This window comes from Pleuronectes platessa, chromosome 7 (genome assembly GCF_947347685.1).
Source record: "Pleuronectes platessa chromosome 7, fPlePla1.1, whole genome shotgun sequence".
In the NCBI taxonomy this organism is placed as follows: Eukaryota; Metazoa; Chordata; class Actinopteri; order Pleuronectiformes; family Pleuronectidae; genus Pleuronectes; species Pleuronectes platessa.
Genome location: NC_070632.1, coordinates 20,882,256 through 20,905,315, shown reverse-complemented (window position 1 = coordinate 20,905,315; position 23,060 = coordinate 20,882,256). Strand labels below are relative to the sequence as shown.

At 43.7% G+C, this 23,060-nt stretch overlaps 1 protein-coding gene across 5 annotated transcripts in view; it reads left to right on the top strand.

The window, feature by feature from the left end:
* Positions 1–1,880: 1,880 nt before the first annotated feature.
* LOC128444883 (transcription factor SOX-6) overlaps positions 1,881–23,060 on the top strand; it is a 103,779-nt gene continuing 82,599 nt past the window's right edge. For 3 of the 5 annotated variants that reach the window (XM_053427564.1, XM_053427561.1, XM_053427560.1), the window contains exons 1-2: positions 3,459–3,537; positions 17,982–18,051. In XM_053427564.1, coding sequence (XP_053283539.1) covers positions 3,534–3,537; positions 17,982–18,051 — 74 coding nt within the window. In that variant the 5' untranslated portion in view covers positions 3,459–3,533. Of the gene's footprint in view, positions 2,251–3,458; positions 3,650–17,981; positions 18,052–23,060 lie in introns of those variants that run through there. The other 2 variants (XM_053427562.1, XM_053427563.1) reach the window with 2 other exon arrangements.

The window sequence follows — 23,060 nt, the reverse complement described above, 5'->3', positions numbered from 1 at the left end:
TTTATTATTTTAAATTGCTCAATTTTATTTACACGTGTATGTTTGAGCTTCAGTGTGCAGAGTCTGACACTGTGAGGGTGTTTTCAAATCATCTGACTTTAATCAATCATAGTTCAGTGTAACTGGCCTATTGCCTCTCGAGTATAAGAACTGGGAATGGACTTTGCAGTTAAGTGGGAGCGAAGTTGGTTACAATATTCTGGGAACTTTTTTGAAGTATGAGCTCAAAACATATATGGGAGGATTCTTTAATAAAACAGTACAGTAGCCTAATCCAATAGGCCTACTTTATTTGGCTCATAATAAATATCCTTGACAACACGTCTTTTATCGAAGGGTAATTAATTAATTAATTATCTGTGATTTCAATGTTCATCTAGAGAAATTTAAATTTTATTATTATTATTATTAGTAGTAGTAGAAGTAGTAGTAGTAGACGTAGTACAAGTTGTGTAGTAGTCGTTGTAGTAATATTGTTTATAGGCTTCACCCTTGTGTTAAAAGGACGCAAAGGTCTTACCAACAAATTATTATTTATTATATATATGTATTTAAATATTTTTGGCAAATTAATAATAAATAGCCAGCAGTGGAGGTAGATTCAGTATAGGCTCACGTGGACCAAATAAAATTACAGCTTAAATATTGGTATTTCATTTTTTCTACATTCCCCTTCCTCACACGTACTGTTTGAAATGAACCCTCCACTGATGACCTGCAGTCAAACCACCAAAAGGTGGCGTGAGAGTAGATGTAATAACGAGTGAGCCCAGAGGAGCTCACACCTCTGACAGGACAATCCAACGGAACCTTCCCACAGCACAGTCATGCACACGAGTTTATGTTTGCCATGAAAATCTTCTTCAATGGACTTAACGAGCTGTGTCCAACCAAACTGAGGCCACACGTTATATTTCCCTGTGCTAATTTCGATCAAATAAATTTATATGTATCCGAACGATTATTAATCACACTTTAATGGTCCATGATGAAAAGAGAAGGGGGCTATTTATTTTTTTACGGACTTTATCTTGAATTTTATTAGACTTTAAAAATATTTAAATTATAAAAAATCAATGTTAAGAAATTAATCACATATGCAAAAAAATTGCAAACGGGAAACTTTAACAAATTAATCCGCTCATTTCTGTCCACAAATATGTTTTCTTTTTTAATCCATCTAAGAATCTATCTTCATTGGAATACGCGTTTTCAGCTGGAGTGATTTCTGACAAACAAGAAAATATTGGTAAGAAAATGTGCGTCCATAACAAAAAGTAATGAAAGCCTTTATTTAGTTTGTTTAGACTAAACTGCTGCAGGTGACCAGTGCGCGCATGCATACACGAACACGCACACACACGCACACATGCGCGCAATAAACGGAGAAAATAGGTGATGAGTGTTTGCTAAACTGATGAACATTGGTGAATAGAAAGTGTTTTATAATTGTATGGATAAAGAATCACACAAAGCAAGTGACGGACAAATAAAGAGAGTGTGATTATACTGGTACTTATATATTTGTGAGGACCATTTGGAGCATAAACCTACATGATACTTTTGGGAAGTGAGGACATTTTTCTACGGGCTTCTTGAGTGTTAAGACTGGATTTAAAGTTGGGGTTAGAACTCGGTTTAGGTTAGGGTTAGGGGCTAGCAAATGCAATTATGCCAAATGCAATTATGCCAATGAGTGTCCTTAATAAAATAGAAGTACAAGAATGTGTGTGTGTCTGTGGTTGTGTGTCTGTGTCTGTCTGTGTGTGTGTGTGTGTGTGTGTGTGACACCGAGAGAGAGAGAGAGAGAGAGAGAGGCAGAGAGAGCGGCAGAGAGAGAGAGAGAGAGAGAGAGGAGGGGTTATCCTGCCTCTGCCTCTTTACCCGACACTGCCCCACACTCTCACTTAACCTCCACACACTGCTGGACGGGAAGTAACTTCACTGACTTCAGAAACCCACGCGCGCACACACACATCCTCCAGATGACAGCTCGTGGGGCTCAGCGTTTCTTCTGACACCGACCTCGGTGTGTTTTGTTGCACCTTGTGATCCTCGGCGGAGCGCAGACAGAGGAGTTACCAAAGTCCCTGACACGCTCCAGCAGCGATGATGACTTTACGCACGGGATTTGAAGGCTGTTTGAACTGACTCCTCTTCTTTGGTCTCTTCGCTGAAACTCTCGTCGCCGTCGCATCGAGCCAGGTTTTGCAAGACATACGCAACGAGGATCGATTCCGTATAGTCAAGGTAAGAGGAAAAACTCCTGTTGCATGAAAGGTGCGGAGTGCCGCCGCTCTGCGCCCGGGACCGTCCGCCCGGCGCGTCCTCCGGGCAGCTCGCTGTGAGAGTCGCTGCGCGCTGCGGTTATCTCAGCTCCTGCACAACAAACAGCGATGACAGCAGCAGATTCAGGCAGCTTGGCTTTGATTAGACTCAGGTCACTCCACATGGCCCAGAATAACACGCTCCAACTCTGTGTTTTAAGAAAACTTCTATAAAAGTTCAATAAAATAGTCTGTGGGGTTATTAATTAATATCATAGCTAAAACTTGAGTCAGTGGCACGAAAACTCACAAACTTAAGTTTGTAATAAAAGGATGACAGTTACTTAGCAATAACCTTATTATTATATGCGTACTAATTGTATGACAAAAGTCAATTAAAGTTATTTTCTCTTATAATAACCAATGTTACATGTGAAAGGCACACAGAAACCATGTGGTTGACAGATTTGCATTAAACTGAAATCCATTTTTTGTAAAATAAACTTTGTAAATGTTCACTACTTTGAACTGAGTGCCATCTTAGAGCTTGTGTTAGGAACATCATAAGGAATAACTTTCAAACATTTAATCTCTGTTATGGAAAAGCACAGAAATATGAACATAAATCTGATTCGTCTTCATTAATTAATGTTCACCCAGTTCAAGTTTTTAAACCATGAACCCTAAATTAAGTGTTTCCAGGATGAATGTCAGCCAAGTAAAGATGCAGTTAAGAGCTTTTATTATGACAAGGAAAGCAGAAGGTAATCCTGCCTTCAACGGGGTTCATCCTCCCACTGCACGTCCCTGTCACGCGTTAACAACACAAGTGGTTCAGCGGGTTGTGTGGCCCCACGAAACGGTTCAATCATCACAAAACATTTGGGGGACACGAGGAAAGAGTCTCCGAAGTAAATAAGCTGTGTTTAAAATCATTAAAAACTTTTTTAAAGCAGTTACATTTACGAGCGTGTGTGAGTTTGTGCGTGTGAGTGTGTGTGTGGTGATGATATTAGGTAGTTTTCTCTTCGGCCACACAGCGGTAGCCTTCTGCCCAGAATCAGGGACCTCTGAGGTCCCCGTGCGCGTCCTCAGCCTGCATAGACACCCCCCCCCCCCCCCCCCCCCCCTTTCACATGTATACTGGAATACAATCGAGAGAAAATAGAAATCGAGAGGGTACAACAGCGGGAGGAGGAGGGGGCGTCTTTAGGGCCCGAGTTAACTTTCCCAACCCTGGAGTTCACGGGGGCTGACCCTACAAGAATGCGTGAGTCATGCGTTAAAATAGACCCGGAGTCCTGACGCGCGGATCCGCGGCGGAGACAATACCGGGGGGCAAACAGTGTCCGAGTCCCAGTCCGGAGTAAAGAAATCCTTCTGTAAGTGTCTGTTCTTTACCTTCACCAGTGCCTCTCTTCGTGTCACATCGCTCAGAACAGTTTGCACCGTGCGTCTTTTCACTTTCTGCTCGGCCCTCGCTGTCAGTTCCACTCGTCCGCTGCGCGCAGCCCGAGAGACGCAGTGACACACGGAACAGCCGAAGTGAATTTTCCGGGTGCGCAGTGAACTTGAGCCACGCGTGCATGGGCCACAGTTTCTTTAGCCCGGGCCCGAGGAGCCTGCTGCAGCCCGCACAATCAGTTTGCTCCCCCCGGGTGCACGGTGAGGATGTGACCGGGGGTACAGGAGGACAAGGCGCACGACAACGGCCTGGTAGAGACTGATAGAGTCACTTCAGGGTGTTCCCCGCATTCAGAGCCACACTACACCTCCGAGATAAGCCGCTGCTCGCCTGCAGATAAGAAGCTTTGAAACAGAGCGAGGAGAGATGACCCTCACATGGGAGAGATGAGTTTGAAAGAGGGAAACGCAAAGTCCGGATAATTGTCTCACTGATTTCTGAGACATTGGCCTGTGTCTCAATCCCTCGCTGTCTTTCTCAGAGAGGATGCATCGGTGTAATTGTTTTAACGCATCCACGTTTTTTGGGGTTTGCTCATCAAATCTCTCCTCTGTTCACAGTTGTAATTGCCGCAGCTTGACAGGTCCTGCCGTTGCCAGTTGGGACCTGCAGTGCTGCGGACTGTACGCAGTAAATCACAATTTCCAACAAGTTGTTTAATTGTTTGGTCTGTGACAGAACAATTTATAGACCACCCCCACTCTCTCCTCTTCTCCTGCAAGTGAGAGTGTCTGTCTGAAAAACAATCCGAGCAGGAGGCAGGGGGCGGGGGTCGCTGAAGTTGATCTCCTATGGCATTTTGTTTTGAGCAGGTGCTGCGGGTTGAAGTTCCCTCATAAGGTAAAGGGGCATTAGCGCGTCCAAATGGCAGACTTATATATAGGCTGCCAATTCAGCACATTGTCCCGGGACGGCATGTGTCCGCGCTCCCCGCGCTGGGAGACCTGCAGCTCTTTCCTTTCTTCTTCTTCTTCTTCTCTTTTCTTTGCCTTTCTCCTGTGAGGATCTGCCGCTGACAGCGGGCGGCCGGTCACTGTGTGGTCCCACTGAGGGTCAGCCACGGAGCCGTGCGTAAAATGCGCATGGAGTACATTTGAATATTTGACATTTAAGAATTAAAAAAAGGGGATAAAATGACATAAAAAGATAGACATTTTTGTATTTTAAATTAAATTACGGATTGAATTCCATAATATAAAAAACTAATTGAGTCAAAGTTAGAGGGATGTTTTAGAATAACGATTTTATAGAATTTATCCCTTTTTATATGATTTCTTATTAATAGATATATCATTTGCTGATTAGGTTTTTATCTCACACGTTCTGCCTCTGCTCTTTTCCAGCATCAATTAAAGTTTGTCTGTCATTTATAATTATCACTACATAATAAACTAAATTCTGTAAATGTCAATATTCATTTATTTAATTCCCCTCCACCATCAAGCCTCGAAAATGAGCAGGCTGGTGTTGATGTAATGCAAGGCCAACCTGGAGGATCTGATTCCCATTCTTAGGAATCTAGCCATCGCTCACATGATATTCTAATGTGCCACATAAACTGCTTGGACCCCGAGAGGCCTTCTCCTCACGGCGTGGCACAGAGGGACTATTTAGTGGCGGAACGAGGGAACAAAATTGAAAAGATTAGCAGATTTGACAGCTGAGTGAAGAAGAAGAGAGTGAGATGAAGAGGGTGTGGAGAGGGGGTCTGAATTTTGAGATGAAGAGTGTGACTTTTCCCTTTGTCAAACACCCATAACATCGTGATATGGAAGAAGGAAATGATTTCATTTCAGTATTTTAGGATGCTTCATGATTTGTTACCCGTCTTATAGATACTGCTATTTTATCTTCACAGCTTATCGTGCTAAATTCCATCTGACCGTGTTGTCATAGATTTTAAATGAGTCCACACGTTTATATTTTATTTTTTCATTCACCTTCATCCAAAAACGGTCGCTCATCCATTTGAGCCTGTGGAGGATCAGGAGACTCCTATTTATTTGTGTTTGGGCTCTTTGCAAATGACACTAGTCCCCAGATTGGACATGTGTTGTACGAACACAAATTAAACATTTAGCCCTAAGTATTTCTCCCTGGGTCCTAAGTGCATATTAGTCAGCCTGTACTTATCTTGGGCCCAACGGCACACCCAAATTGTAGTGTTGCTGCTGAAAAAGAAAGGCTGAGGCCCCGGCAGAATGAGCACTTGAAGCGCGCTGGCAAATGCCCACAAGTTTCTCAACCACAATGCAAGCTTAGGTGTGTGTGTGGACAGTGTGTTTGTGTGGGCTTGTATTTATGGACTTTTGGGTTGTCATTGTAAAGAAAAACAGTCAAGTTGTCCTCTGTGGGTGCTCATGTGCATTTGACATTATATACAGAGAACTTTAACATGTGTTGTACGAGAGTTGAGTTTGTTCCTGTGAGTGTGTGCGGTCTGTGTTTGTGTGTTCTTCTTTGTGTGCACGGCCTTACCTGTTTGCATGTATTCATGCATGTCCTTCTAGTTAGGTGATAAATGCATGTTTCTTTCTCTCTTTTTCTCTCTCTCCCTCTATTCTGTGTAAGTGTGTGTGTGTGTGTGTGTGCGTGTGCGTGCGTGCACACCCTGCTGTGTGGGCGTACCACTCTGTGGATCTCTCCTCTGTTCTCCACCACCACATAACCTTGGAAACAGCTTCCTCCTTTTTCCCGGGAGTGAAGAATAACAAGACACCGCGTTAATTCCCCTCGGTCCTCTCTTTCAATGGTCGGGGTAACCTACCGATTCTCCACCACCTGCTCCCCACCGTCCAATAACAAAGGCCAGACTGAGAGCTTACCTGACACACCGGCTCCTGACGTCAACAGCTCGGCTTCAACACAAAAGTCCAAACCGTCTCCTCCATCCTCTTCATTCTGCATCTTTATAAACATAACGTAGGCATCATGGTGGGTCTTTGTCACATTAGGCTGCAGGGCGGCTGAAGTTTATATACAGCTGATCTTTCTTGGCCTTTTTCTCTCTCTGACTTTCTTTGTGTGCGTCCGTCTTGTCATGTGTGTAACACTGACAATAACCCTCATGCCCCTGTATAATTTACCAAGGCATCGTTTCCACAAAACCTTTGACAACAAAACAACCCGGCGTCCTATGGTAAAAAACAAGGCCTGGCTTGAATCCATGTTAGACGTATGCGACTGAATATTGTCTGTAGTGTTATATGTGTCTGTTTCCCTGTGTGGTTTGTGATTTATGAACAATTTGGCACATTATTCTTTCCGCTCACTCTCACTTTTTTCCTCTCAAATGGAAAAACTCATGATCCCCCTCTCCGTCGAAACATCCCAGAGTGCTGCCGTTGGTCTGGTCTGCTCTGGGTCGTTTGTTCATCGCCCGTGATAAAAAACTGATGATCATCAAAAAAGCTCAGGCTTTACTTTTCTCCCGTTGTTCTAGTTGCGGCACTCCTACAGTATTTGAATCCCTCAGCAAACATTTGCACATTGATGTGACGAGGAAACGCGTTAAAATGAAATAAAGCATCCCAGTGAGGTAGGCTGTAGACAGGGATGGAATGAAATGACCTAAACAAAACCACGATAGAATCTTCTGAAGATTTGTGAAACTGGATCCAGCAAAGAATAGTAAGCTGAGAAATGGTTTAACAATGAACCACCACAAGTTATACATCCCCCAGCCGTCATATTCAGTTTAATTAATACCTGTAGTATATGATGAACAATTTGATTACATTTTTTTAGAAAATAAAGTAATTGATTTTTAGTAAAATTAAAATAGAAATTAAATTGATTTACTCCTGCTTGACAACAATTTTTTATTACAAGATCTATTGTTGACCTTGAGGAAATATGTTTTTTCCTCCAGAGAAACATGGTTCTGTAAACAAAGAAAGAAAAAACACTTAAATGTAGATCAGTCGCACAGGTTATTATTTCATGGAAATCTCATCGTAACTTTAAGCAGATCAAATCCTCGTTCAAAGACACAACCCAGTCGAGGGTTTTCTCCTCTGCACTCGATGGACATCTGAGTTTCGCCAGACACGGCCTCCAAAAGTTGATTCTCTGCTAATCTGTGGACATAAATTATTGGATTAAAGTGCTGTGGTCCTCCTCTCTGCCTCATCAAGTCAGGTCACAGCGTTTGGTATTTCAACAAGGACCATAGGGTGACCAGGTTACTGACACCGGTGCTCCAGTGGCTCTCGATCTGTCCGTCAGTCCTGTGGCCTTGGACTTCAGCAGCCACAGCAGCAGACGCTTTTACAAAAGAGGGGAATCACATGTGAAGCGCGTCTGCATGTCCAGGAGCTCATGTTCTCCGTCATGGTTGCGTTGAGTGATGAGTGACATCTAGGACACCTCAGACATCTTCATTTTAATATCAAATAAGGGCTGGAAAAATATTCTCTCTCCCTTCACGAAAAACAAAAATGCCATAGGTGACTTTCATATCAAATAACTAAATATAGTTTCTTGTTTTTCTTCTAATTTCACCTTTAAAGAGACATACAACAAAAACTCAAATCTCTCTCGGAGCCATTGTCTATGCTGGAAGTATTTGTGTCACTGTTTTTCAGGGTTGAGTGTCGTTCATTATACCCACAGTCCAGAGCGTTTCAGCAGCCCTGATTCAAAGGGCTGTTTTGTTTTTGCGGAGCACAGTTTTTTTGGAGCGTTTGATATATTTTATTAAGTTTAGAATGAATTTTAAACTGAAGTGTGAAATTCAGCAGCTCCTGAGTTTATCTTCTGTTGATTTCTGGGGATTGAGAATAAGAGGATACACTCCATGGCTCTTGCACGCCCAGAATGGTGCTGCATTTAGAAAATAAGACTCCACACAGAAGAATTACCATCTCAAGTTCTTGGGGAAATATGTATTTGAGAAATATAAATATTTTAAGTAACAGCCCTAAGATGAAGCCTAACTTCAACATGGACTGGCAATTTACTTAGTATAATGCAATGAGTCAATATGGGAACACAGTGTCATTAGCAAACATCTCTTGGTTTGTTTTATCCTGAACATGATGGGTGGGGTTTTCTGCATAAGACGATACAAGTGCCTGAACGTTTTTACAATCCACTGAACGTGTTTGAAGATGGATTTACTCATCTTTTGTGCCATTTGCAGTCAACCTGACATTCTGAGTTGTCACAACGTAAACCCCACCCGTCTGGCACTCCCTGCAGACTAAAACGAACAAAAAAACACTATTTGCACTAACTTGTGATGAATGTCTGCTTCTGATGTTGCACGAATCGCCTTCAGAGTGTGGTTCACCATTTTGCACTTATGACAAAGATCTTTAGTGTGAGTGGTTTCCGTTTTCATTTTCATTCAAAACTTCCTCCCACCATGATTGTTTGTTTATCAGAGGATAGAAAAGAAATCAAACATTCGGTGAAATGTTTGTGGCTAAGAAAAGGTCTCCTGCTCTCATGAGCCTCTCGCAGGCCGTAAACGCTGCTCTGGATGATGAATCAGGACCACACGCCAATGTGTTTTTGTGCTTTGCCTTGGACAGTGTGCACACACTGTGCAAGGACACACAAGATTTCTAAGATGAACACAAACACATTTCAGAACAGATAAGAATAAACTGAGAGCACAGTCGTACCTACAGTATCTCACTTTGTGTGGTTGTGGTTCCTCATCCTAACCCCAGAAAGGAAATTGACGTTTGTTCTTTTAAGCGGCATGTGACATGTATAATTTCAAATTGTTCATTGTTCAATTGTCATAAACAGTTTGATATTGGTGCATACTCATTTCACTCAAGGTTAGATAGTAACTGGAGGATATAAAGGCATGAATAGGAAAATAGAGCGGAGGTCTATAACCTTAACAATACCAGTTGTCTGGGAGACAAGTATCTTATTTCATTCAAATGTAAATATGTATATATATATGCAGTTGACATGAAAATGAGGGACTTATAGAGGGATGCCTTACAAAACAGATTGCCTGAATTGTAGCTGCACTGGCTCTAGTTTGACTCTAGTTTGGTTGAAACTCCAAAATAGCTGGAAGCTACATTTCCCTTAATGCAAATCGATGGTGTCTTGTCATTAGATCCTGGTTAACGCCTAAGTCCTCATGCACCCAGGTTGTAACACAAGCTTTTTATTAAAAAGCCTGATAACCCAGATGACATCACGTGACACCATCAGGCTTATTTTCTTAGACATGTCACAGCTCCTCCTCCCCATCAACATTAAACATCAGGCGTATGCATGCCAGGTAAGATCATAACTCTTTATTGGAAATGAAAAACAAAGCTTTCACTCATAACAGAGTGCACTGAAGATTTCTCGGAGGAAAACTCAGACCGTCCTTTCCAGAAATCTGTACAGAAATGTACATGGAATTGTTTTTATGTGGCTAAACAAAGTCAAATAGATTGATGAAAAAGATCAGACAAATGCAAACAAGCCTGGTGGTATCTTACTCACAGCTCATATTTACATAGTATCATTGGATTGCTCCTGCTCCTCCCATCTGGGGAAGCGTCACCCTCTTCCGAGCTAACTTTCACTTTACCACTCGCGGCGGTTTTGGAGTAACGGGGAGTGGCAGCGCGGCTCGGGGGTGCGAGGCCTCTGAAATGACCCTGTGGTGAAGCAGTGAGTGCCAGGATAACATGGTCCCACCCACCAAGCCAAAGCCCAAATCCAATTGGTCGCAAGCCAGCTTGTCTGCGTAGGGCGTTGCCATGGTTTCCTGGCCCCAAAGAAGTCTTTAATTGAGCCGTTGTCATCATGCGATGGTGGTGAGCGCATGGGCTCGCAGTGGAGAGATAAAGGCAACGGTGGAAATAAAAGGAGCAAGAGGGAAAATGAGGGAGGCTGGATATCGACCATGTGGCTCAGAATAGACGCGCGCCGCTTGACGGACAGCTCTGACAGCAGCCTGTCTCCGTGAGACCTGCACATCAGGTTCATTCCCTGTGTCATGAAGTTCCCAGGGCTGTAACGCCTGGGCCAGTATTCATAAATGACATGCTCCTTACATGCTCCTGGCTCATGTCTATTTGTATATATGGTATTCTGTGTCCTGTACATGCTACTGGATTAGCAGGAGCGTGGAGCGTGGTGTTCAGTGATGCTGGGCGTGCAGGGGAGTGGCACTGGTCTTGGGTATCACGCTGACTGGGATCAGACCTCATTTCAGATGGTGGACGGACGGCAGTATCGTGGCCTGCTGGCATTTGTGCCCCAAGGTTTCACACACAAGTGCACATTATACTTAGTGATAGTAGCACTGTGTGTGTGTGTGTGTGTGTGTGTGTGTGTGTGTGTGTGTGTGTGTGTGTGTGTGTGTGTGTGCCTGTGTGCGAAATATGTGAAACAACTCCATGGTGCCCAGCTGCTGTACTTTTACTGTGCATCTGATGTTTACCAACGTTTTTGGGAGCAAACTTATCGATTTTACCGTTGCGTCTGAGATGAGACTATATCGGACACAACCGATCAGATCAATCATATCACCATCACTGTTAGAGGTAACTCATTTGTCATGGCTCGCAGACCAAATCAAATGGCCCTTTGCCACGTTCAAGATTATGGTTCCCGACTGGAGCAGCTTCCATAGCAGGAGGGAAAATCGCTGCCTCAGCAAACTGTTTAGTCTCATTCTCAAGGAGCTTACACTGTGTCTCCCGGTTTAATGTGGGAAACATACTGTACGTAGGCTGGCCTGTGATGTCAATTGTTATTGCTGGAGGCCTGCTATAGGAAAAATCTCATTTGCCTTCCCTAAAGCACTGTTGTGAAAAGAAGCTTATGTCATAAAGACGCTATTGTGGCTGCGGCGGGGCGTGCTGTGTGTGTGTACGTGCGTGTGGGTCTCAATGTGTCACTATACTTTGACCCATACATTGTGGATTTCACGTGTGTTTTCCTCACATTTGTGCAAGTTTCAATGGACAATGGCTCCTGTGCCTGTTTCTTCCTGGTGCACACAAAGAGAGTTAAGTGTTGGCTTTATATGCAGGAGATTTATGAATTAAAGCTGCTTTTATGGCCGCCACAAACGATGACATATTTGTTGTGCCTGCCTCGGCTTAATTTCATATTTTTCGTTGTTTGTGCGGCTTTGTGTCTTTTGCTGGTGGAGGTAATGACGGGGATGATTGAGATAGTCACGGTGTGGTCACCCTGAAGAGAACATAACCCAAACGATTCATTAGAAAAGAATTACGTCTTAAAGGGATCTGTTTGACATATATCAAGCATATAATACCTGAACATAATAATTCTAAAATGTACAAGTTAACTTTTCTAATCTGCCAAAGTGCCCAGTTTGGGCTGCAAAGCTTTTTCTGCCACCCACAAAGTTTTACTTCCAGCTGCAAATGTGTTCATGTGCTAATCCATCGAATTTCCCTCAATCAAGTTTTCATGGAAACTTACTCCAAAATGAGATGGAATCAAATAAGAAAAAAAAAGCCAGGGCCTTAAAGAAATGCAACTTCTATTCGATCAATAACCTTCAGATGAGAAGTCTGTTTCTGTCGGGGACACAGCAACATTACAACCGTGGAAAAACAAAATCCTCAACTATAAATATCTAAATATTAGTTATGTAGTCATATCAGGTCTCTGTAAAATTAAATGTGCAACAAGTAAGAGTAGTGTGTGGTGGGGGAGTTCAGCTCTGGTAGATCAGATAAACTATGTTTGATTTCTTTTATGAATACAAATTGTAGACGTATGGTGGGAGGAGGAGATTGAGATGAAGCAGTTGATATTTATTGTCGCCACAGGTTTTCTGTGTTTTTTTTTAAGCCAATTTGTGACAAGCACCCCCTCCACCTCAACAAGCCTCCACTCACAGTCGGCCTCTCCGTGTTCCACTGAGCAGCAGATTTGTGCGCTGTCCTCTAAATCATTTCCCTCTCTCGCAGATTGCTCCCTGCTGGAATATTGGCCTGACAGCCGTTTTTTTCCTCTCCCTGCTTCCCCAGCGGACTCATTTACATTTATGCACGCAGCAATTAATTACAGGCTGGCGCTGGCCTTGTAAATTAGAGGGAGCCGAGGTCGCCCTCATTAATTGCCCCTGAAAGTTAAAGCCTTGTTTGGGTCGTGACAGAGTTGACTTCAGGCCGGGACAGTGAAGGCTTAGCAGTGGCTGGCTGGTTGTGGTACATCTGATATCAATTTGCAGCAAATAAAGAAAATGGACTGTCTTGATGAATATATTACTTTTGTGCGATCTCTTTTTGTTTGAAAATAAAATCCATATTTAAATATTAAATTCCAGAAAGTCTATCTTTGCAGCAACAGGTTATCATTCCATTCCTTGGGTTTCATCCTTAGCGAGATGTCCCTTGTGTGTTTTGGGGGTCTTTCGCCCAAATACTTGTGGAGGGGCTTTTTCTATAGACCCAGGAGTCAGCCAGGCGACTTCTCACGGTATTGGCCTTTTCATGCAAAGACGCTCCAACTTTTCCTGGCTCCTTCCCTCACAAGGCCCTCCTTTCTTCTCTGTCACGCAGCGATGTGTTTGTGCATACCTCACCGGCTTGACAAAAGAAGGGAGAGATCCTTTTCACTTCTGCCTTTGACATTCACCTCTTGTTTTTACAATCTTTCCAAGGCGCACTATTTGCACAGTGGAACAGGCTTTGTCTTGAAGACGCGGCACAATGGCGAGCGCCATAATGTAATCTCCTAAGGGTAGTGAGCAGAGGGGCGAGGTTTAGATGTATGTGCTGGCGCTTGCCCCAACCAACCCTCGCGCTCCCCCCCACCCTCCACTTAAGCAATATTTCATGTTAACAGCGACTTTGGAGAGAATACAAGGTGTCACTTAGGCCTCTATAACGTTCACCTAGGGCTTTTGTGAGGGAAACACAAAAGCTTTTCACTCATGCAAACATCCGCTTTCCTCGTTCCACTTATTAAAGGTGTCGTGAGTAGCGATGCCCACCCACATGCATATCTGTAACCCTGTCTTTTTATCTACATAACCCGAAAACAGTTATGCTGAAATGTTTTCCATCCCCCATCGTTTCAAGGGTTTTAGCAGAGCTGAACACAACCGCACTTAGGACACAAGATGCAAACAAAGTCCTGCACTTTGCACCCGACCCACGAGAGAAGGGGCCAATACGCTTCAGTTCAAGTGCTCGTTGGATCTTCGGTGTCAGATTTGGCAATTTCTGCACCTAACAGTGTTTTTAAAGGTTATAATTATTTGTATAAAACTGACAACCTGACAATCACCACCACTTACGCGAGAGGTTGAGAGTCGGAAGCCCTTTTATTTTTTCAACACAACTGCTTTAATTGTTTTCGTATGAATGAGTTCGGCAGCAGCAGCAGCGCTTTAAATATACGTCTGTCTCTTTTATTTGAAGGTTTATTGTGTTGCAAGCCTCTCCCGCGACAGCCAGGTTCTCAGCCTGTCTTCGCGTGTGGCTGTTCAGAACAGCTATAAACATTTTTGCCTTCAGACAAGCCCGGACAATATGTCCTATGAACTAGTTTGTTTCGAACATACCCCTGGTGTTTAGGATGTCACTCTGCAAGGATCAACCCCCCCAAAACATTAACAGTGAACATAATACCAGCAGCAGTTCTCCAAAGTGTATTATTGAAGCAGATTATCTTGTTGTTAAGGATTCTTATCTAAACCTAATGACAAAAACATTAAATCCAGTGTGAACCTATTCTATCAGACCGAGTGTGAACGTAGCTCAGTGATAACTGGAAGGTGAGTCGCCCCTGTGTGAAAACACAGAAGTTATTAAGATTAAGATGCGTTTATTAGTCCCAAACACATGCACAGGCACACTCATGCAGGTAGGGAAATGTAACCTCTGCTTTTAACCCATCTGGTGAAGGACACACAGAGCAGTTAGCGACCATATACGGCGCCCGGGGAGCAGATGTTGGGGGAGTAAGGTGCCTTGCTCAGGGGCACTAGACAGGGTAGGCAGAATCCTCTTGGATTTTTGGACAGATCAATCCAGGTTCGTCTTTTTGTTGTTTCTCCGTGGAGTCGAACCAGAGACCTTTTCTGCCCATAGTCCAAGTTTCTGCCACTAGTCCACCGCCATGAGGAGAACTTGTATAACAGCGGTCCTCCAAGAGTCAACTTGTGTTATTAGCTTATCATGTAGTGGTCAACGGAAATCCACTCTTGCATATGATTAGTTGGAACCATTCTCCGTTTCCTACGGTGCAGACATGGAAGTGGCAGCACGGAGCCTCATGTGGCGCTGGGCTCATTGAGAGGGCTTCTGTCTCATAGAGTTCCATTGTTCTTACTCCAGTGTGTCCGCGTCTGCACAAGTGCTGCTGACAGCTGCAACAAGACAGCGTTTGGGACTGTGCATATTTTGTTGCGTCAATGCGTGCATTCATTGTGCAGGTGCAGGGCCTTGCTCTGAGTATAATAAAGTACATCTCCTCGCTGTGCGCCATATTCTTCACCTCTCCTGTTACAATCTGCGAGGCTATGATGTCACGGCTTCGCTCTTGCCAAAAGTACGGCTCTGGCCTTTCGTTGAGCTGCTCTCAGGATCCCGTGCAGACAGGTGCCTTGCTGCTGCTGGCTCAATGGTAACATGTGCCATTTTACAGCTGTTGGACAGTGGGCCAAAAAGGTAGCTGTTACTTCCTGCAGTTGTCAGGAGGAGCCTGACATGGCTTTATAGCTGGGTTCTTCTATGTCATCTCCCCTCGGAGGTGGAGTAGAAGAGCAGTGGTTGTGACCGGGAGAGAAAAGAACCTTGTAAAATACAGACATAATGTGCTTTCTTAAGAGCAAAAGGAACAAAAGAAAGAAGAAGAAATGGGCTTGTTGTCTGTGACTCAGTGATGCATTCGGTCTACTTTCTGAAGTGTCTTTCTCTCTATCACACTTCAGGGCTGTGGAATATAATAAGATCAGGTTATTTTCTTATATCAACATATCTTATTACATGGCAAATATTTGCAAAACCCCACAATTAAATGTATCGTATAAGTTATAGTCTGTGGTGTGTCCTGTTATATCACTTTCTACGTGATAACATTGACTATTAGTCAACTATGTTTCACATCGGGAAAAAAATGAATGGATAAATTGTTTTTGTAACAGTATGATCGTAAAAATTAATATCTTATCAAACAAACATAATATGTCTGGAGGCTGCGGCTCACAAAGGGTTAATATGCACATGTAGAAGCTTGAATTTCTACAGAAGCAGGTACAGTAAATTATATGCATGAAGACTCCTGCCACACCTTCAGTCACAGCAATATGGCACCAGTCCTTCACACAGTTAACAATAACTGAAAAAACATCTTAATATTTAACATCCTCACCAAACCTGTCACTGCATTGTTCGGTGGGTGACTTAAACTTAACAAAGTTGGATTCCACTTCACAAAAAAAACAAAAAAGTTTATGTTTTCTATATGTTCAGCATATACGCACATATCACCATATGCAAAAAAATGGAAATAAAATGTAAGGGATCTTCTCTGCATGATGCATGTGAGTGTGTACATGCGATTTTATGGCTGCACACGAGGCTGTTGCTTCACGTGCACTTTGCGGCTCCTCCTGCACTGGGCGGCCAGCTGTCTCTCTGATTACCCAGCATCCTCCAGGTGTCAGATCTGCCATCTGCAGATGAGTGGCAAGGCATGTGGAGCGCAGGAATGGAGGGAAGAAGAAGGGGGGGTCGGGGTGGGGGGGTGGGGGGGGAGCGGGAGCGGGACAGAATAACTGGTTCTCGAAGACAGCTGGAACATGTTCAGACGGGTCAGCGAGAGCTGCACGAGTACCAATGGGGCGCATGGGATTCCAACTCGCAGTCGCTTGATTGCAGAGGTGGCTCCTGGAATCTTTTAAGCTTTTAAACTTTTGTCGGACAATACTTCTACAAGAGATCAAGAGAGAGAAGAGGGGGGGAAGAGAAAGAAGTTACGTCTTACAGTAATGTTTGCAGGGATGTTAGAAGTGTGTTTTTGCCGACTATTTGTTATCATTATTATTATCATCACAACAACTTCTTAGCGTGCAAGCCTTTGAGCTGTTCTGGTCAGAATTGCCCTTAATTGTGCCCTGAGAGGAAAAATGCATCCAAGAGAATCATTTGGTTGATTCAATGCATGAATAAAAGATCATACACGACCAGTGTGGGCTTTTTTCTTCATTGTTCTCAATTAGCCTCAAATTGTGGAATCAAAGGCGTGTTTGTGTTGTGCTCTTTGTACAACTAAGATGCTGTGTTAAGGCGCGGCCATGATGCATAGTGTAAGAGAAATGCCCTTGTGTGCGTTTTATTGGCTGTTTGTGTGAACACAGCCTCTCTAAGTCTGTGTGTATCCTCTTCACTCCTTTATTTCATTAACGGCCTTCCACTCTCAATTAAGACTGCCTCCCATCCTCTCTCTATCTGGGGCCCTCGGAGGGCCTTCCTGTCCTGAGCAGCGTACCTTCAAAGAGATCTGCAGTTTTCAACTTTAATGTTATTATGTGTCTTCTATGACTCTTCTTTGGCAAACGTCTGTTTGTAGTGAGGGGCTGTGTGCATGTGAAGCTATATTAAGGCTGACCCCAGTTAAGCTCTCACTGTAAGAATGGTCTGTTGAATCCAAACAGGCCAGAAATGGAGAATTGAGAATTTGCTCCTGCTCTCACTGGGATAACTTTCTTTAAAAGAACTGCATTAACTGTATTAAGAGAGACTGTGGCCTGTTTGACTTCAAAGCCAAACACAAGAATCACTCTGTTTGTCATTTATTCGACTTTGCGTGGCTGAGCCGGTGCCGTTATTTGTTCAGTGAAAACTGCTGTGAGGGAAAAACAGTGATCCTCTGTCGGTTCTGCTGGTTCTTCACACAGGACCTCTGTTCTGTCCTGAACATCCACTGCCGAGCGGCTTCAGGTGAGCCGACAGGGTGTTCACCGCGCTCCAGGAACACTTTCCAATTCAAACGCTGGTGCGATGTGAAGAATTTAGTCAGTGTTCATTAAAATGTTTCCTGATTTGTATGGCAACACGCTCGTCCTTTAAAGGGTTGGTCCACTAACATTTCGGGACTTTGCACAAAACAGATTTCTTTAGTAGAACATTGTTATGGAGAAAAGTTACAGTAATATGAAATCCCTTTCACTTTTTTTGTATGAAATCTGAGAACGACTCATGCAAGATATTATATTCTATAATCTGAACTGACCCTTTTTTAATGCTGACTACAACTTAATCTCTTTCTTCTGTTTCCTTCTCTTTCAGGTGACGTTCATGAATTTCAAAGTCATCCAGAAGTGAGCAGAGGGTGTTGGAGTCGAAGTCTCTTATTTCTGTAAGTTTTTGCCTCATCGTCTGACAAAAATGACATTGGATTTCTGCAGGTGTTCTGTAAGGCAGCAAACTACTGTCTGCCTTTGTGCCACTGTTTGGCTCTCTGGAGGTTTACTTCCACCAAATGGCAGATAATAAGCTCTCAGAGAGAACCCATTATAACCAGTAGCAACACCGTAGCTTGTATTGTTTTCACCTTGTGAGTTTGTGTGTGTGTGTGTGTGTGTGTGTGTGTTTGCCTGTGTGTGTGTGTTTGAGTGATCATGGTGAAATGAGGTCTGTGGATATAGTGGAATATAGTCTGTTTGTCTGTTGACAGGATTTGTCAACACAATAGCATCACAACCGTGCATAACACAGTCAGGTTTTAGAGATCAAGATCAAGGCCCGCATTTAAAGACAGGGTGTGGTCGGGCCCATGAGTCTTGAGTACTCATGTAATAATGTAGTAATGAATGCTGGGTACTCATGGGTCGGGACGTCAGCGTGTTGACAGGGCATCACAGCTGGTGTGATCCCATTACAGGATGCTCTCTGGTTGTTCCCTCGGAGCAGAGCGGAGCAGTACTGCCGGTGTTTGAACATGCCACTTTTTTGCACCAGTGGTTGTTTTAGCCGAGCAGCGGGTGTTTGCACTATAGTGTGTGCTTGTGTGTATGTGTGTTAGTCCATGCCAACAAAACTGAAGTCAGCTCTGTGCATGTCCACAACCTCGACTCCCCTCCGTCGGCACATACAGAACGCTACTGATTTGTCTCACAGCAAATGCAGAGACCTCCACTCTCCCGTTAGTATTCTGCCCTGTGCACGCTCAATGGCTGCTTTCTCTCGGGTGAAGAAAAGGGTCTTTTAAAGAGTCTCGCAGGCATCACCCCAGGAACCTTTCAACACCAGGACCTACAGTTTGCCTTTTAATGGACTTTCTCCCTGTGAGCAATAAAGATTATATCTCGAGTCAAATAGTGCTGTAGGTAACACTAGCTCAAATTAAGCTGGTGAGGCTGCGGCGGGCGATCGCGATGGTTCCAGCAGAGACGGGAGACATATGAAATGTACAGATGGGAGCGGTTGGAGAAAAGAGTGATCTGACCATCTGGCTAATCCCCCTGTTTAAGAATACTTCTTACGGCCCTCTCTAGTGGCTCTTGAGCTGTGTCACTGCTGGGTCAACAAGTGGTCCGTTTGATTCTCACTGGCATCGTTCTTGCAGAGTGGACAGATGAGAGTCAGTGTTTTGTTGTGGGTGATAATCTGTGTCCTGGTCATCGAGTTCAGTTTCAAGGACTTGATTAATGGCTCATGTAAATCACCTTGTATCAAAATGTGGAGCTGTGTTTCTAAACCCGGACGTTAGGATGGCATTAAATAACACTGTGGGGTTGCTGCTCATTAAAATAGGAAGGCAGGACGTTTTCCACTGTTCTTGTTTCTTTCATACTTGAGAAGGAGGCTTCAGTTTATTTGGACCTGGACACAAACCACCAATGAGGCTGGTGACGAGATGCTGCAATTACTTGTTTTAAAGAGTCAAAGAAGTTGGAAAACACTGATCAAGAGGAAATTAAAGCAAATAGTCGATCTCTAAATATTTCTACATTGTTGAGTAATTTATATTTGATCCCTTAGCTGCTTTAAAATAATAGAAAGATCACGGCAGTTAATACAGACCTAATAAAAGTTCTTTCGTTGTCTAATTGCACCGCGTTTGAAGAAAGGAATTTGGTCATGACTGGGAAAAAACAGAACACTAATCTTCCCTTATAATTCCATCAAACTGCCTTAATTTTATCATTTTATCTGGTAACGTGAAATCACATTATTGTGCTTCTGTTAACATGCGATAGCTTTTCAAATTGAATTACATTGCGGTGGGATGACAGGTAGACCCCTCCTAACAAAATTAAAGTCTTTACAGGGCACAGATCCTGTCGTGACAGCAGCGATTTATGGTACCTTTGTTTGATGGACTCTGGCAGAGAGACTGCCGCCGCTGTGCCTCGGTGGATTTGCAGAATCAAGGGCTAACTACTAATGTTTCCCTCTGATCTGACGTCAGTGGACGGTTCACAGAATCTATCTTGACACGGGCTCTTAATGGTTTGAGTGTGTTTACCTCCGAAGTGCGGAAAAATTGATTCAGATTTCTATTTGTGAATCCAAATTTGTTTAGAGCTGAATTAGGAGAATTAGATCTCATGCGTTACTCTAGCAGGGCGTTTATAGATATACTGTATTTGTTTTCATTAGATATATATACATATGCTGAACCTGCACAGTTACAAATACAGTTTAAGACAGACTTTGAGAAAAGAATCCAGCGGCTTCACGCGTCACAACCAGCCTATTTGCGGACTCTCTCATTACACATGGCTGCAGTAATGGCAGTCATTTGCCAAGAGTTAGAATAGTGACCAGACAACAAGCAGCCGCTGGGATGATTTGTGGTAAACTAATGAGCTAATGAGCTAATGAGCCCACTGAGGTTACCTGTTTGGCTTCCCCTCAAAACAATGTTCTCTTTTGCTTCTCTCCTTTTTACTTCAGCTTTGTAAGTGAACTTCACTGTGTTACAGTGCAAGGCGAATCAGTGCCACTAATGGGCAGCGTCTAACAAAATTTTGTGTAGTTTCTCAGTACTTAACCTTATGTTAACAGTAAGCTATTATGTCCTCTTGACCCGGACATTGGGTTAATTTATCTGATTTGTCCACACATATGAAATGTCCACTTAGGTCATTCTCTTCACTCCCGAGTGGAGAGAATGCCTTGCAAGTTTGCGGCAAGGAGCTTATTTGCTGGTGGGAAACGAGAAGTGGAGTTCAGCCATCTGCTACAGCCACGCTCAAAGGTCAGCACGTTGGCTCAGGCGGCCCGGCTCACCAGCATATGTGCGATAAGTACATATGTTTGTGTGTTATGCGTTTAGTTGTTTGTCAGGCTGAGTCTGTGTCAATTTAGTTGTGTTTGTGCTCGCATGCGTGTTTGTGTTCTGTACACTCATGCCTCATCAACATCCCGTCTGAGGCCCATCTGGTTTGCTTTGAGGAGGCCCGTGGAGCTGCAGCGCGGCTGAGGCTTTAAGGCCGGGCCCGGCCAGCGGCGGTTCCTCCCCACTTACACATAAATCCACGGTACGAGGCCGGCTGCCAGCAACAGTATAGGCCGAGCCTCGTGGCTACTTCCCAAACCACCCAAGCTCATACCCCACTTTCTCTCTTCTATTGCCCTTGAAATGGGGCCTGCTCTAAATATTATCTCCCCCTGCGCTTTATCCCTCCATTTATCCCCAAGTCGGCAGAGAGAAGAAAGGAGCCGTGGGGCTGAGTCACTTTTTCCCCTGTCTTCTCCTCTCTCCAAAACCACAAGGCAGCGGCAGCGGCTTCCTGGAGATGAGCGCTTTTGTCTGTTGTGTGACCACTGTGGTTTTAGGCAGATCCTCTTCTGATGAGGTAATGTACAGGCTAGATGAGGAGGCTGAGTGAGAGAGGAGGGGGGATGAGCAGCTTGAAGTTTGATCTATATTTTAACCTTTGGTTTATCCAGGGAAAGACTTATCCTCCGAGTTGCAGGCTCCTTCTCTATGATGATCAGGCCGCACGTTCACACATCTTTAAACCCGGCCAGTGTGTTATCAAAGTGGTGGCTGCTGGTTGGTCATCATCACAGCATCATATGTGTCCATTTGGAGTAGTTACTGTAGGTGGAATACAGTGTAACTTATAGGGATGGTACTGTTGTATCATAGCCTTTGGGGTGAAATATGTCACATTTTGACGTGCTACTCTAAGTGGTTAAAGCTTTGTTCATATTTTGGACTCAAACCCCTAAAGGTTCAATCTCTCTTTGTCACCGATCCTCTCCAATGTATTAGGAAAAAAAACAGATCAATGTTTGCAATGTTTTCAAAATATGTCGACTTGATGTGAGTGTGACAGCAGCTAATGCACCAACAAATGTAACTGTAGAGATTATCAGAGGGATCAGCAAACATCCTTTACCGAGCACGTTTCCTTCCTCTGCCTGATAAGAGAGAGTTTTCTCTTTATACCTTCAAAGTTCTGTTGACAGGACGTACGACCGACTTCTCACATAACCGTTTTTTACCCAAGTATCGTCATCTGATGAAAAGAACCAGCCTGCAACCTCACTTTGGAGATGGTGCTTTGGAACGAGCACATAACTCACTGGCCCACACACACACACCTACACACACACATACACACACACACACACACACACACACACACACACACACACACACACACACACACACACACACACACACACACACACACACACACACACACACAGATATCACATCTGCAGGAATAATAAGAAATGTTTCAAGAATCTGTCACTACTTGTTAAAGAAACTGTTAGCTGAATCACCTTTACCAACAATATTTTAGGTAGTATATATATTAAATGTCCTCAATATTTCATTGTTCTTGCAGTGTATAAAACCAAGTGTAAAAGGATTTATGTGACTCGAAGTAAAGTTTCCACTCAGCTTTCCCAATTAGCAATAAAAAGAAGTTGCATAGCGATCCAGCTTGCGTGTATCTGCATGCGTTCACACAAACATGAATTCATCTTATCGTCTTTTCTACAAGTACGTGCTCACGTTTTTTAATCTCATCTCTTTTGTGACGGCTGTTATCTGCTCGCACTTCAGGATTCCCGTTTAGGAATGCCACCCGACTTGCTGACACTCGGGACAATTGCTTCCTGTTTTAACTGTTGCGGGTCACCAAGGTCAAAGTTCAGGGTCAATTTCAGCTGGTGTACTCAGGGTTATAGGGGGACGCCACCTGGTCCTTAGATCATCATCCAGCATAGTATATTGTCTCCAAACAATGTGATTCACTTTTCACATTCTTCAACGTGCCACAGGTGGAGGAGGATGTTTGGCTTCTGTCAACACCTTATTAAAAAGCAGAGGGTTAAATAGCTTTGTGTTTGAATGCAGTGGTGCCCACGTAGGAAGAAAGAAGGAAGGCCAGGGCACTA